Source organism: Tachypleus tridentatus, chromosome 10 (genome assembly GCF_004210375.1).
Source record: "Tachypleus tridentatus isolate NWPU-2018 chromosome 10, ASM421037v1, whole genome shotgun sequence".
In the NCBI taxonomy this organism is placed as follows: Eukaryota; Metazoa; Arthropoda; class Merostomata; order Xiphosura; family Limulidae; genus Tachypleus; species Tachypleus tridentatus.
In genome coordinates, this window is record NC_134834.1 from 100138010 (window position 1) to 100155190 (window position 17181).

At 32.5% G+C, this 17181-nt stretch overlaps 1 protein-coding gene across 1 annotated transcript in view; it reads right to left on the minus strand.

Annotated features, from left to right (window-relative positions):
• The window catches only part of LOC143229951 (microtubule-associated protein RP/EB family member 1-like), a 37787-nt gene extending 22169 nt beyond the window's left edge, over nucleotides 1-15618 (minus strand). The window contains exons 1-6 of the mRNA XM_076462838.1: nucleotides 15494-15618; nucleotides 13351-13500; nucleotides 11885-11923; nucleotides 9738-9844; nucleotides 6141-6333; nucleotides 5451-5554 (exon numbers count right to left, since the gene is read on the minus strand). Of these exons, the coding sequence (XP_076318953.1) occupies nucleotides 5451-5554; nucleotides 6141-6333; nucleotides 9738-9844; nucleotides 11885-11923; nucleotides 13351-13483 (576 nt within the window). The 5' untranslated portion in view covers nucleotides 13484-13500; nucleotides 15494-15618. The remainder of the gene's footprint in view (nucleotides 1-5450; nucleotides 5555-6140; nucleotides 6334-9737; nucleotides 9845-11884; nucleotides 11924-13350; nucleotides 13501-15493) is intronic.
• Between the last annotated feature and the right edge of the window lie 1563 nt (nucleotides 15619-17181).

Sequence of the window (17181 nt, forward strand, 5' to 3'; positions counted from 1 at the left end):
TCTGACACTAACAATTTACCTAAAATACTTCAACACTGTCTCTTAGTCTGACACTATCAATGCAACTAAATACTTCAATGGCATTGCACGTCTCAGTAAACCACAAACAATGTAACTAAATACTTCAATGACATTGCACGTCTCAGTAAACCAAACAATGTAACTAAACAATGTAACTAAATACTTCAATGACAGGAATAACTAAATACTTCAACACTGTCTCTTAGTCTGACACTATCAATGCAACTAAATACTTCAATGGCATTGCACGTCTCAGTAAACCACAAACAATGCAACTAAATATTTCAATGGCATTGCACGTCTCAGTAAACCACAAACAATGCAACTAAATATTTCAATGGCATTGCACGTCTCAGTAAACCACAAACAATGCAACTAAATACTTCAATGGCATTGCACGTCTCAGTAAACCACAAACAATGCAACTAAATAGTTAAATGACATTGCACGTCTCAGTAAACCACAAACAATGCAACTAAATACTTCAATGACATTGCATGTCTCAGTAAACCACAAACAATGCAACTAAATATTTCAATGACATTGCACGTCTCAGTAAACCACAAACAATGCAACTAAATACTTTAATGGCATTGCACGTCTCAGTAAACCACAAACAATGCAACTAAATACTTCAATGACATTGCACGTCTCAGTAAACCACAAACAATGCAACTAAATATTTCAATGACATTGCACGTCTCAGTAAACCACAAACAATGCAACTAAATACTTCAATGACATTGCACGTCTCAGTAAACCACAAACAATGTAACTAAATACTTCAATGACATTGCACGTCTCAGTAAACCACAAACAATGTAACTAAATACTTCAATGACAGGAATAACTAAATACTTCAACACTGTCTCTTAGTCTGACACTAACAATATAACTAAATACTTCAATGACATTGCATGTCTCAGTAAACCACAAACAATGCAACTAAATACTTCAATGACATTGCACGTCTCAGTAAACCACAAACAATGCAACTAAATATTTCAATGACATTGCACGTCTCAGTAAACCCCAAACAATGCAACTAAATATTTCAATGACATTGCACGTCTCAGTAAACCACAAACAATGCAACTAAATACTTCAATGACATTGCACGTCTCAGTAAACCACAAACAATGCAACTAAATATTTCAATGACATTGCACGTCTCAGTAAACCACAAACAATGCAACTAAATATTTCAATGACATTGCACGTCTCAGTAAACCACAGACAATGTAACTAAATATTTCAATGGCATTGCACGTCTCAGTAAACCACAAACAATGCAACTAAATATTTCAATGACATTGCACGTCTCAGTAAACCACAAACAATGCAACTAAATACTTCAATGACATTGCACGTCTCAGTAACCACAAACAATGCAATTAAATAATTCAATGACATTGCACGTCTCAGTAAACCACAAACAATGCAACTAAATATTTCAATGACATTGCACGTCTCAGTAAACCACAGACAATGTAACTAAATATTTCAATGGCATTGCACGTCTCAGTAAACCACAAACAATGCAACTAAATATTTCAATGACATTGCACGTCTCAGTAAACCACAAACAATGCAACTAAATACTTCAATGACATTGCACGTCTCAGTAACCACAAACAATGCAATTAAATAATTCAATGACATTGCACGTCTCAGTAAACCACAAACAATGCAACTAAATATTTCAATGACATTGCACGTCTCAGTAAACCACAAACAATGCAATTAAATAATTCAATGACATTGCACGTCTCAGTAAACCACAAACAATGTAATTATTTCTAACAATACTACTTATTTTGATACACCACAATGTCTAACTATTTCGACAACACCATGTCATTTTGTACAGTACTATAAGCGACTTTTCTTTAGTAAGTTATACATACAAAAATGTAAATATACAAGTGTTTGGCTAAGGATTCTTCTATGGTAGACGTCTGACTTTTTGGTGATAAATTTGAAAATAAATTAAAATCACATTACACCTATTTTCAAAATAATATATTCAGAATGTGTTAAACGGACATATCAAATTTCTTTACACTTTACATATCACAGTTGTATCTTAAACACTATACAGTTCTCTACTATGGTCAATTCAATTTCTTTAGAATTCAGTTGAGAAGCCAAACTATTTTTCTCTATTTCTATCATAGCAGTATCCGAGTATGATTCACTTAGGCTGATGTACGAGTTACCACAGTGGCATTTTGAACTTCCAAAAAAAATCATCTATCTTTTCATCAAAGTTCACACAGGTCGGTTCAGTTAGTTTAGAATACCCTTTGACAAGACAAATTATTTTCATTATCTCAAACAAACTTAATTTCACTGTTAGGTGTTTCACTGGTTAACTAAGATTTCTAACTTTTATTGTGACACAACTTATCTTTCTCATTCCTTTATTTTTACTCTGTTCCTGTTTGTCTGGTCACAGCTTTTATACATCTAGAAATCTCCATAGCCTTAACATCAATGAATTGCAAACACAAACTAATAATAATACCCTAAACAGTCTTATGTCTGACAACCACAAATAATTGTACTTAAAATATTTCAATGCCACCTCATCTCTTGGTACACCACAGACGAGATAATTAACTATTTCAATGTTTCTCGGTCTAGGTTAAACAATGTTAAACAGTACTGAAAACAAAAAGGTTGTGATCAGAGAGCACACACTCTACGGAGAGACCCCTCCCTTCAATATCAGCATTTGCCCAGAGGGGATGATATCCTTAAAGTTACCCAGAATTAAAAAAGGAGACGGCAACCGTTCAATGAGAGCATCAAGGTCTGATTGATCATAGGTCTCTCCAGACGATAGGTAGAGAGAACAAACAGTGATGGTATGACCCAAGAAAACGCAGACAGCTGCGGCCTCCAAGGGTGTGCTGAGTGGTAAAGAAAGAGTGGCACTGTTGGTTGGTTAGCATGCACTCATCCATCCCACAGCCTGTCATATCTGTGCAAAGAAAACCGATGAAAGGTGACTGTATCGGCAGGTTTCAGAAATGTTTCTTGTAATGAAAGACATACAGGATGGTAGGAAGCAATCAGTGTTTAGATGTCACCCAGATTAGAATGTAAACCTCAACAGTTCCATTGTGTCAAGGTGACCATTTTTATTTATGTGTAGGCAAATTGGGTAGAGAACCCTTATGTTTAAGACCATGTCTTTTTTCTTTACTGTCTTTATTTGAGAGAAGTCTATTGACATCCATGGATCCTGCCCTGGGTCAGTTGGGCAGGTCTTTATTGTTGGAAGAGGATTCCAGCAACTGAGGATGTGAACAAATGATCATTTTGCATCTTGGGGTGGGAGTAGATGTACTCAAGGAAATGCCTGTACCCAGAACCAAAGGAAGTAGATTTTGAGGTTTGTTGGAATGTATGTTAGGGACAGAGATGGGTGTTGATGTTGATTCATCAACTTTCTTAACCATGGAGGTCAAAAGATTTTTAATTTGTTTTGAGAATGATTCTTTCAGAAGCACAGAGAGATCTGTCTGCATTCCTACTGTAGTAGTGGAACAAAGTGCAGCAGCATATGTCCAAGATGAGGTGGTGGACAGCAACTTTCAAGCGTCAGGGTAAGAATGTTTTGAATTGTCTTCAAATGCTGCATCTCTTTTTCTTCCAACCATTTAGGGTAAGAACAAAAGTAGGATGGGTGAGAGCCATTGCAATTGATGCAACGAAGGTCCATTTCATACTCATAGGCATGGTGGTCCTTGCCACTGCAATGAGCACACATGAAGGAACCACAACATGATGTCTTCAAGTGACTGAGCCACTGACACTGAAAACATCCGAGGGTGTTTGGAATGTATGGCCATACCTTGCAATTAAGATTACCTGCCCTGATGGTGGCAGGTGGATGTGGTGATGTAAATATTAAAATGAGGACATTGATCGGCTTTATAATTCCATCTTTAGGAGTGAAGATACGCCTCACTGCAGAAACTCCTTGGGTGGAGAAACCAGCAAGAATCTCTGACTTGGGGATGTTCTTCAAATCTCTCTCAACAATAACTCATGACAAATGCAAAGTAGCATGCGGCGTAACCTCAACAAGTATATCCCAAATTGCTTTAGAATGCAAGAGGAGTTCACTGTGTTGAGATGTGGATGTTTCCACCAATATGTTAACTAATTGAAGCTTTTAATTGACTTTGGAGAGCCAGCAAGTCCCTCTAGTTCCTTCTGCATGAAAAAGGGAGACATCTGTCCTAAAGATTTGACTGAAAGAGAATGTAGTATAAGTAAATATAGTACAGGTGTTACAGATGGTGAAGATTGCTGCTCAAAATCTTCAAGACGTGGTTGTTTACCTATGGACTGTTTTTCTACTATCTTATTTGGAGGATCCATAATGAAAAAATTTTTCAGTGCTCACTGACCCCACCCACCATGGAGCCCATGAGGGGACATACTGCAATTCCAAACAAGGACACTGCAGCAATGCCAGGCTTTTGTGAGCACTATATCCAAACAACAGCATCAGATACAATGCCCACAACAATGTTACTTGGTTGACTCTAGCCCAAGTGAACCAGCCGATTGATCCTAGGGGACCACTCCAAGGCCAACCGCCTAGAGGATTTCAAGGCCAAAGTGGTGTGTTAGGGTTCGACCCCTGAACCACCAATACCCTCTCCTTCACGGGTCACCACGCACAGCAAACAGTGGATGTTCAGATCCCAGAGGAGGTAAACTGAAAGAACAGAACCTTCCTTGGGACGTCCCCTCACCATGTACAGGAATCCAGACTGAGGGGTCTACTATCGAGCTAAATTTGGAAGCCATGTCAGGATGTACCAGGTATACTAGTAAGTTTATGATGTGCATCTATTATCTGGTTGGACTTGGAAGCTATGCCAAGTTATAATAGGTACACTATTTATCTTATGATATCTTTATTATGTGGCTAAAGTTAGAAGATACAAGAAGGACATACTCAAAGGTTAACATACAACAGTCAGAAAGCTTCAAATGAAAGGAAAAAAAACTATTTATATTTAAGTCACTAACTCTCAAATTACTGCCACATTTTTATTATTTCTGGGGTATACACAGTATTTCATTAAATTATGATATACTTTCCCTCTTACAATAGTTTGTGTAAAACAAAACTGATAAAATATACTATATCAAATCTCTATGTGCAAGATGCAGAGTGGACTACAGCAATACCTAGACTAATTACAATATCAATGATATTTTTTTAAAATTATTTTTAAGTTACTTGCTTGTTATGAGGTACAATGTATGCAAGTCTTGGTCCTATGAATTGTATTTTGTGTAGTACACAGTGGCTAAAACGTTTAAATAGACTACGTAAACAAATGTGTAATCTATTTCACTAAAAATTGTTAGATGCTCATAAGTATAAATAGTCTGATAACCTGCTGGCACAAATCATCAACCCTGTTTAGGTCTCCAGAGCCACCCATTTTGTTTGGAGACATTCCTTGTCTTGGTGGTGTGGTTTTACCTCTCTGTTTTGGAGCTGAAGAGAAACACAATACTTGTTACTAACTCTTTCTCTTGGAATGGAATAAAATAATAAAACTAACTTTTCTGTTTGAAAACTGCAGTGAGTAAAACAACGTTGTCAGTTAAAAAAATAAAAGATATACAATAAAGACAGACATTTAATCCTTACTAGGAGATCAACATTTACAATTATTGTAACATCTGACAAACGTACCTCATGATGATCTTGTCTATCTAAGGTCACATTAGTTTCTGCAACAATTTTGTCTACATAAGGTCATCTCAGTTTATGTGACATTCTTGTCTATCTAAGTTCATGTTAGTTTTACACTGAATACACAGAAAAGCATGCTCAGATTAACATTTACTTAAAAGTTCAAACAAGCAGCAACCCAGGAGTCAGATCACTGGAACAACTACTGCCATTCAGTATTATAACTTTTATTCTTATGTAGGTTTTTTCATGTATATAAATCATATGATTAAATAAATTATTAAGTAGTTTTATTAACTGATGTAAAAGTTATTGCAGCAGTAAAAGTTACTGTAAGTAGAAAACAAACAAACTGGTTCAGTAAGAGATCAAGCTTTCTTCCTACCAGATCGTCCCAAGGGTCGACCAATGCCGATGCTGTCCTTCCCCTTAGAACTACCAACTGAAAGGCCACCTCTTGCTTCCACAGGATCATATTCTCTTCCATCATAGTTTGCATCAAAGAATTTCTTAAACCACTGGAGAAATTCAAAGTTGTCTTGGAATCGTCCCTTAACGAGCTTATCAATTGGAATGATCTGTACAGACATGAATTATTATGATGTAACAAAATCTACATTTAAGAATGACTTAGATCTGAATACTTGTGCTACACAAGAGCTGTCTGTGGCAGCCATACCTAATTTTGAAATTATACACTGGAAAGAAGGCAACTAGTTAACATTATCCATCACAAACAATTGGGCCGCACTTAATCAAGTAGTGAGATTTGACTGTCACTCTCAAAATGCACCCACAACCCTAAAATTTTGGGATTCAATTTTTATTTAGAAAGTAAATGGATATGAGCTATAGATCTTTAAATCTACAGCCCAGCATACTGACCCCTATACCACACCTGGCTCAAAATGTATATATAAAACACATTATCTAAGAATAACATTTAAAAGCCAAAAGCATGCTGTTACTTTTTGGTATAAATTATGATATAGTATATAATGTTTTTTAACTGTATCTAGAATTATCAATTAAATAGTCTAAAAGGTTTTCAATGTAAAAACTTTTGTTTTCTATAAAATTCTTGGTGAAAAAAAACATTTTCATATGTAAGATTTTTGTTTTTTCTTTATCACTATCCCATGTTCAAATTTTTGAAGCAACCAATGGCACAATAACTTAGAGCATGACTAAACTTTGTTTAAAATGAGACAAATCTTAATTTGCCCCAAATATTTACTTACAAAATCAGAATAATTGAAATGTAGAAAATGCTAGGGTGTAATATAATTACACTTATTTGCTTTCACTGACAGGTGTATTGTAATAAAAAAACAAAGATTTGTTTTTTCTAGCTGCAGCAAGTGATATTGGAGCAGCTTGTATTTCATTTTTGAAAACTTTAAAAATATATCCACTGATAACTAAACATACTTGTACAATGGGCCTTCAATACCACAGCACTATTTTTTTTTTCTTACTACAGTTACCTGAGAAACAAAGGAATAAATTATTTTAATAAATTTACAACAAGAGTAGAATTAGTATATCAATACGATTCATTCACTTTTAGTAAAATCAACATTCAATGTTGAGATATTTTAAATATTAATTCATATTTTTGAAATGTATCAAATATCTTATATGGTAAAGATAAAAGCTGGTTAGATGTAAGGATTAAAATTTATCAGTTTTGTGGTAAGGTAATAAATACCTTATTGTGAAAATCAATGAACTTTTTCAAAATGTTTTAACGTTATTAAAAACATCATTACATGCTATGGACTAACATTGGTAGAATGAACTGATTCAATCTAATTTATGAATTTTTATGACATGGTTGGAAATTTTATTAAAGTTGAATTCCTTTTGTATTAGTTTGTAACTTACATTACTCATTGATACAAGGTTAAATGTGAAGTCTCATAGTATGAATATCAAGGACAGAAACGAACCATTATTAAAAATCCTATACCTTACTATAATTGTGTGAATATTTGAAACAAATGAACCATTATTATAAATCCTACACCACCTTACTATAGTTGCGTGAATATTTGAAACAAACGAACCATTATTATAAATCCTACACCACCTTACTATAGTTGCGTGAATATTTGAAACAAACGAACCATTTTTATAAATCCTACACCACCTTACTAGAGTTGCGTGAATATTTGAAACAAACGAACCATTATTATAAATCCTACACCACCTTACTATAGTTACGTGAATATTTGAAACAAACAAACAATTATTAAAAACCCTACACCACCTTACAATAGTTGTGTGAATATTTGAAACAAACAAACCATTGTTAAAAACCCTACACCACCTTACTATAGTTGTGTGTGAATATTTGAAACAAACAAACCATTGTTAAAAACTATACCTTACTATAGTTGTGTGTGAATATTTGAAACAAACAAACCATTATTAAAAACCCTACACCACCTTACAATAGTTGTGTGAATATTTGAAACAAACAAACCATTGTTAAAAACCCTACACCACCTTACTATAGTTGTGTGTGAATATTTGAAACAAACGAACCATTGTTAAAAGCTCTATACCTTACTATAGTTGTGTGTGAATATTTGAAACAAACAAACCATTATTAAAAACCCTACACCACCTTACAATAGTTGTGTGTGAATATTTGAAACAAACGAACCATTGTTAAAAACTCTATACCTTACTATAGTTGTGTGTGGATATTTGAAACAAACAAACCATTGTTAAAAATCCTACACCACCTTACTATAGTTGTGTGTGAATATTTGAAACAAACGAACCATTGTTAAAAACCCTACACCACCTTACTATAGTTGTGTGTGAATATTTGAAACAAACGAACCATTGTTAAAAGCTCTATACCTTACTATAGTTGTGTGTGAATATTTGAAACAAACAAACCATTATTAAAAACCCTACACCACCTTACAATAGTTGTGTGTGAATATTTGAAACAAACGAACCATTGTTAAAAACCCTACACCACCTTACTATAGTTGTGTGTGAATATTTGAAACAAACGAACCATTGTTAAAAGCTCTATACCTTACTATAGTTGTGTGTGAATATTTGAAACAAACAAACCATTATTAAAACCCTACACCACCTTACAATAGTTGTGTGTGAATATTTGAAACAAACGAACCATTGTTAAAAACTCTATACCTTACTATAGTTGTGTGTGAATATTTGAAACAAACAAACCATTATTAAAAACCCTACACCACCTTACAATAGTTGTGTGTGAATATTTGAAACAAACGAACCATTGTTAAAAACTCTATACCTTACTATAGTTGTGTGTGAATATTTGAAACAAACAAACCATTGTTAAAAACCCTACACCACCTTACTATAGTTGTGTGTGAATATTTGAAACAAACGAACCATTGTTAAAAACTCTATACCTTACTATAGTTGTGTGTGAATATTTGAAACAAACAAACCATTATTAAAACCCTACACCACCTTACAATAGTTGTGTGTGAATATTTGAAACAAACGAACCATTGTTAAAAACTCTATACCTTACTATAGTTGTGTGTGAATATTTGAAACAAACAAACCATTGTTAAAAACCCTACACCACCTTACTATAGTTGTGTGTGAATATTTGAAACAAACGAACCATTGTTAAAAACTCTATACCTTACTATTGTTGTGTGTGAATATTTGCTTCTTAAGTTCTAAAAATGAAATAATGGACATAAAAATTAGTTGATGTTGAGTTATAAGAGGCAAAAGGATGAAGCTAAAATTAATAAGTGAACAAGCAACTATAATGACAGATTTTTCTTCAGAAACTGTGCTGTATTTGGTCACAGAAGCCAATGTCACTGAATAAAACCCAAACAATAAAGTAGACTTACTTTAATGTTTCCTGTTACTCATCCATATCTTATTCATTTATTTTCAATAATTTTACTTTTAACACACAGTGGTGGAAATTTTAAACACATGAACAGCTTACTTTGTCAGCTCCAACTTTCTTGAACGCTGACTGAAGGACTTTAAAGTTAGTAATGTATTCATGCTCTAGTTGTGTTTTGAACTTCACTTTCTTTAGGGAAATACAACCTGAAACAAAATGTTTATATTGTCTTACGTAAGGACTGTGCAAAAAGCTTAATCATGTAACAAAACTAAATCACATCCTGTAAACAACAGTTACTTGTTCAGAGATAATGTTTATATTTTGCAGTCACCCTAAGATTGCTTTGACTATTTAATTCATATCTGTAATCCCATTTCTAAGATTCAATTAACTGGATTACACATGAAATCACACTATGATCTTGACAGTACCAGTTGATGATGTTACAATGTCAGCCATTTTGATAATACTAGTATCTGAGGTTATGACATCAACTGTTTTGAAAATTAGTATCTGCTGTTACATCAACTAAAGTTATAAAATGACAGGAAGTGTAACAAATTAACATAAGTAAACAGATGAAGAATAAATTATCAAGAAATAAAAATATGTTACTGCACGTTAGTTTATCAGTCTTGGCTGTAAACAGAAATGCCCCTGCTGTATTAAACAACGTTTAAATATCACTGATAAATATAATTAAATAAAATGACAACATGCTGTAAGATGTCAACAGATACTTCAGATCACACAAGACTTTCACTTACCATTAGAAGTGTCTGTACATGTTACAACAATGCTTTTTTATACCAACATTATAGAAACAACAAAAACAGACTAACACTGGATCCTAACCTCTTCAAATCTTCACTGTACATCAAAAGGGAAATTACAGAAGGTACCTTAAAAAAAATGTAACCTCTTCAAATCTTCCCTCTCAACCAAAAGGGAAGTCACAGTATGCACTCAAAACAGTCTTACATCCTTCAATCATCAATAATGAAAAAATACTCCAAAGAATCTTATCTCTTTCAAAACACTATCTTCTCCCAAAAGGAGAGGTTACAGTAACAGCAAAACTTACTAGTGTTTCAAAATGGACATTAAGTACCTCTCTATTATTAAAAAAGAAAGAAAGAGGGGAGTTAAGATGTTTTCCAAAATTCAATACCTTACTTTTGTGGTGTTCTCTAAATAATCAAATTACATGACACCTACATGCTGTGTGTCACACATAACAACTTCATGCATATGTCTTACTATCTGTAAAACTGAGATGGTCAAACATTTAAAAAACAATCTGTAAATGTTGACATTTTGAAAAAAAGTTCACAGAGTCTTGAAACTTATCACTCTGAAAACAAGTGTTCAACATCTGTTGTGAATTAAAGGAATTTATCTGGAGAATGAAGCCTTGTGAACCTTTAAAGATGCTTGGTCTTACCAGAGATATTTAGAGATACCTTCCTGTACTTAAATACATGTAACAAGCAATTCAAACCCATAAATACTTTTGTCAGTCATGGAATTTTACAATACTGTTAAAAAATACAATTAAGAAATAAAAACAGATCCACAGACGTTAACCTTAAACAAGATGAAAAATGTGCACAATATTCAGAGAAATTCCTTGCACCAGATGTATAATACTGTCCAAGACATATGACAAACTTACCACCATTCGTACTGAAGAAATTAGCACAGAAAATATATTTCATTTCACTAAGTTTAAATTAAACAAGTTTCTCTACGTGTATACTTGTGGCATTAGTATACAAAATATAATATTCCATTTCAATAGGCTTAAATTAAATATGAAAACTTTAATCACAAATTAATAAATGAACACAATTTGGATATTCTCTCAAATCACCATCGTGTGATAATTAGATGAACTCACTTCTGTAAACTGTAAACGATCATAGAAACTTCTGTTAGAATTGTATTAAAGACTACTAAAAACCCTAATACAATCACTGTCATTCACTAATCTAAATTTCTTCCAACTAAGTAAGCCTCATGCTCCAGAAAACAATGACTGTATGGTTGAAAAAATTTATATGGAATAAAAAGTTATTCAGAAGAATACCTAACTAGAAACAACTTATACTGTCTCATAGATTCAAGAAACAGTTTAAAATCACTAGACATAATATTAGTGCTCTAATAAATATTTAGATATATTATTAATATTTATTTTCATCAACTAACTATCAGAAACTTTGTGTAAAGAAAGTTCTTACCTGGGAAAAGCATGTCCATGAACTGGCAATATGCTGCCCCTATGTAATATATAAACAATTACTATGAGGCCATTTTCTCAAGAGAAAGTCTTGCACAATATAAAACCCTCATACTTACTGAAATGTGTGTATACACAGAATAAAATTTTATATTATGAGTGGACCTATCAGGCAATCTAAAGGCCCTGTAGAAGACAGGTTTTTTTTCAGGTGAATGACAGCTCATTTATTAGACAACAACTATTTACATAAAATGCAGTCTTTGTACTACACACACACAAACTAAAAAAACTAGAATTTTCCAAGATGCTGTTGACAAGTGATATAAATCTGTGATAAGATTACCATCAAAGCTGGGTGATTGATGCTTTTAAACTCAGTTACCCATGAACAGAAATTACATTGCTTAGAACAACATACATTAATCAAGTAATTAAACTTAGTTAAATCAACTAATGTCTTGAAAATTATTACAAAATCAGAAACAGTGTTTTTAATAATTACAATCATCTGAGTAATCAGACTATTTAATCATGATTTCTTATTATTATTTCCAATTAATTCAAGGTTATATAAAATACTTCAACAATACACATTTACACTGTGTATTTTCAAGTGTTAATCATTTGTGAATTTCAATTAATATTTTACTCAAGTACCAAGAACTGTAGGTTATTCAACTTAATCTGATGGTGTTTCCTATTGTTACTACTCGCAATTATTACAATTATGCAGGCCTGTAAATTTAAACTTCATGAAGCTGTTTTGGTTTTGATAATGGATTTTCCATATTTCAGCTACATAGATTTCAAAAATATTTCTATTTAGGATAATTTTACAAACTGGGAAGAAAAAAACCTCCTACTTGAACAAATTATTATTTTGTTTACAATAATGAATAATTTTTTTTATTATTATTTTTGTGTTTAGAATAACTAATAAGACTTGCATCCTGATTGATCGAGAGAAATCTCAACTCTGTGGTTGTCAACATTTTAAACATAGTAAAGTGTGACCTAATTTCAATGAAAATGATTCACTTGTGTAAAAGTACATATGACAAGTAAAATATATCGGAAAGATGAAGAAAAATGGATATTTTTGGATTCAGCATACAGGAATTAGTGTTGAATGTAAAAATTTCAAGATGATAAAACATCACAAGCCTGTGTTATCTAAGTTTTGGGAATAAGTGATTAACAAATCCCACTAATTGGCCATTGCAGTATGTCTATAGATTTACAATGCAAACATAAGGGGTTCAAGTCCCCTCAATGGGCTCATTAAATAGCACGATGTGACTTTGCTGTAAGAAAATGCACTAATTACTGTGATGGCAATAAAAAAATAGTTAAAATATGAAATAATTAAAGGTTTGCCATTATTATAATACCAAATTACTCTATGTAGAAAACAAGCTTCTATTTACATTTATGGTACTGAAATTAATTCCTAACTAAACTTGCCTGTACAGAGTTCTTCTATCTTGGAGTACTGAGTTTCCAAGCAGTCGTTAACCCAATTTAACATTTCATGCCTACTGAGATTCTCTGTTGTGGCACTAGTAGCATATACGTTAACACAAAGAGGGCCAGACATTGTTGTAATGTAGAAATCTATTAAAAGAAGAACATCAGTACATTAATGTCACCATGATGGCTGACATTCTAAACTCAGTTTTCCACTAACAGAATAATAAATTTCTATGTCATCTATTTAGCACATTTCACCAATACAACATGTTATAATCAATGTATTAATTTCTGAAAGCTTTAACAAAGTACATAAAAGTAACTCAGACATTTCGCACCATTTCATTATAGTCTTCACCTTACACCTATCATCATCATAACAACCTTGATATCTATCACCATTGTAACCTTGTTACTTATTCAAACATACATCAACTAAACCTTATGAGTGGATTCAAAAAGACCATAATTCATAACATCAAACTGTTGACATTCCTTGAACAAGCCACAGTTATGAGACTAGTTTACTGGTTATCAAACAATTAAAGTTTGAGTGAAAATGGTGTGCTAGTAATGTTCAAGTGTCATGGAAACGTAGCAGAAACAGTTACCAGATACGATACTGGACAGCAAAGTGGATATGTAGCAACAATTCAATAGACAAGTAGAAACAGCAGCATTATGTTTACCACAACTGTCAGATATGATAACGACAGCACATAAACAGGTAATAGCACTGAAGCAGTGATATATACATCTATTATGTGTAATACTGACATTGAACAAATAATATTAAATAATACTGTTCAATATAACCTGAACAATATGAACTTGTAAACAAAGAATTTAAAAGTTTTAATCTGGACTTGTATTAAATAGCTGTATATGAAACTGTCTGTTAGGAACTTAATCCTAACATGGACAGATTTATTATGTTTTACAATAAACATGTACAGATTTGAAAAAAAAATATATAGAGAGACAACCATGTACCATTTGGTCCACTAAGGTTGTCCCTTGAGAAAAATAAGAAATCAAATTAATCATTTATTTTTCAGGAAACAATCAGTTATTGTTTAAAATTCTCACAAATTGTTAACAGGAACCTATCATGAAAGCCAACAGAAACCACTTGAACATTGATTTATTTTTGTCAATTAAGATGTAAAAGTTTTTCTTGATCAAAACAAAGAAAGTATACAATAAGAACACTTTAAAATATTTATATGTAAAAAAAAACAACTGGTTTATTCAGTTATCTTAATACGGAACATTTAACAAGATTTTTAATTAATGCAGGATATCTAACAAAATTTTATTATTACAGAAAAACATTTATCATGTAATAATATTCCATATTTTCTTAAAGAAATTTATAAACAGGAAATTTAATTACTCCTTGACTGGCTTTTGGAACATTTACTTAAAGGTCTACATAGGTCTTTATGAAAGTTTGTTATAATTAATACTGACAAGAAACCAGAAGTGTAACGAGCTCAGTTAATTTAAATTTAATTAGTTTTAGTAAATTATATTTTATTTCCCATTACTATATCCGGCATAGTTTTATTAAGAAACACAAACAATTATGAAAATGAAATTCCGTTTAAGCTGCATACATCCAACAAAAAAATAACACTAATAGCATCACCTAATAATGTTCCAAAAGCATCTAAGAAAAAACGTTTTTGTCATAGGACAAGTCTACAATAAAATCTATACTTTAAAAACGTAAACTTCTATGTTAGCAATATTTTTTTTTACAACTTGCGTGCATTACACAACTCACAAGTATAACAACTTTATTGAAAAGTAACTAAGTTCTACACGAACTTCAGAAGGTCGTCAATTCTCATTAGTTATTACATATAGTAGTAGTACGAAATATTAAACTAGATACCTCTATAAACTACAACAAACATAAGAAGCTTAATATCAGTATTAATACTAATTAAATTGCAAAGCTCTAGTAAATCCACTACTGACACTTATTTACCGCAAGTCGAGAAAATAAAATACACTGGACAAAATATTCAATAAAATAAATGCAACACAGCTTTACAACATATGATGGAAGCACCTTAAATATTTATATCAAAGTGTAAAGTATTAAATATAATTTGGAATAACGACTTACCACAGATTTAATACAAAAATGCAGCCATGTCTCTTAATACTGCAACACTATGCGGCAATAGTAGTACTGTCTGCTTGCTAATGAAACATGTAATAGTTAGACAACTGACAGTATAAACATTCCACTAGAGGACGCACACAAACACTTTAATTAAATATTTTTATTGAATTATCTTTCCCAAATGAACAAACACACATGTGTATACACCACGTTTTGAGTTTTAATTTAAGTTCACGTAGCGATATGATCCTTTTATAATAACGATTCACACTGCAATATAGTAAATCAGTAAAAACAGTAACATCATCAGAAAAACAAACGTTAATATACTATAGAAAGCACTGGGGGGGATGAACAAGAGAAGAAAACAAGGGGCAACACCCCAAATAACTTTATGCACACGGACTTGGTCAATTTTATGATTAGTACTGCTTAGTTCCATGTATATAATATATTTTGATATGGTTTATATATGTGTCAGTGTGTTTTTAATCTGCCCTTCTACTCTACCCACACAAAGTGTTCAAATTTAAACTCTTACAAACGACCCTGACTGACATTTTTGTAAGCTTTATTGACTCAAATTTCATTATATGGATTTGATTATATGCGGATGACGGTGTCCAAACAACTTATTCTGCAGCTCTGTGCTAAACAAACAAACAAAAATATTAATAATATTTTTATAACTTGTCGCTTCTCTCTGTGGGCCTGGCATAACCAGGTGGTTAAGGCACTTGATTGGTACTCTGAAGGTCGCGGGTTTGAATCCCAGTCACACTAAACATGCTCGCCATTTCAGCCGTGAGGGCGTTATAATGTGACGGTCAATTCCATGATTCATTGGTAAAAGAGTAACTCAAGAATTGGCGGTGGGTGGCGATGACTAGCTGCCTTCCCTCAAATCTTACATTGCAAAATTAGAGACGGCTAGCGCAGATAGCCCTCATGTAGCTTTGCGCGAAATTCACACCAATTCTCTGCGTGTATTGCTTCTCTAAACGTCTATATTTTCTTTTTCTAATTTACATATGTTTTACAATCCAACTATTTTAACAATATTTATGTCTATGTGTGATTACGCTAAACTACAAGATTTTGCATTGAATGACAAATAATCTATGTAAAAAAAGACGTAATAAAATTTATTTGTTAAGCAGAAGGCTACACGATGGACTATCTGTGTTCTGCCTATCACAGGTATCGAAACCCCGTTTCTAGCGTTATAAGTCCACTGTACCACGGAGGGGCGTTAATTATAGGTTAGTTTCAGTTGCTATTATTTTTAAGTGGCTGAAAATGTAAAATTAACAGTAAGGAATTCTTTGAATACATTGTGGGTAAACACAATGTTAGGATGTGGGTAGAATCGTTGAGGGATAATAAAGGAAAGTTCACATCTGATGATTATTAGTGGGCTGGGTTATTAATTGAACATTGCGTTTTTTTCAGTTTTATTAATGAAAATTTAAGCAATATTCACCATCTTGAACAATTAATAGATGGAAACAAGATCAAAAACGATTATCACATTAATTTTTAAATTTATTTAAAAAAACAAAACAGGAAAGAAGTTTAAATAATAAAAAGGCTCCTGGGCCAGATAATATATTGCCAATGGTTGAGAAGGATTTGAGATGTAAGCCTCTTCCTACTATTTTTTGTAGCTCTTCTTTTCAAGGGAGATG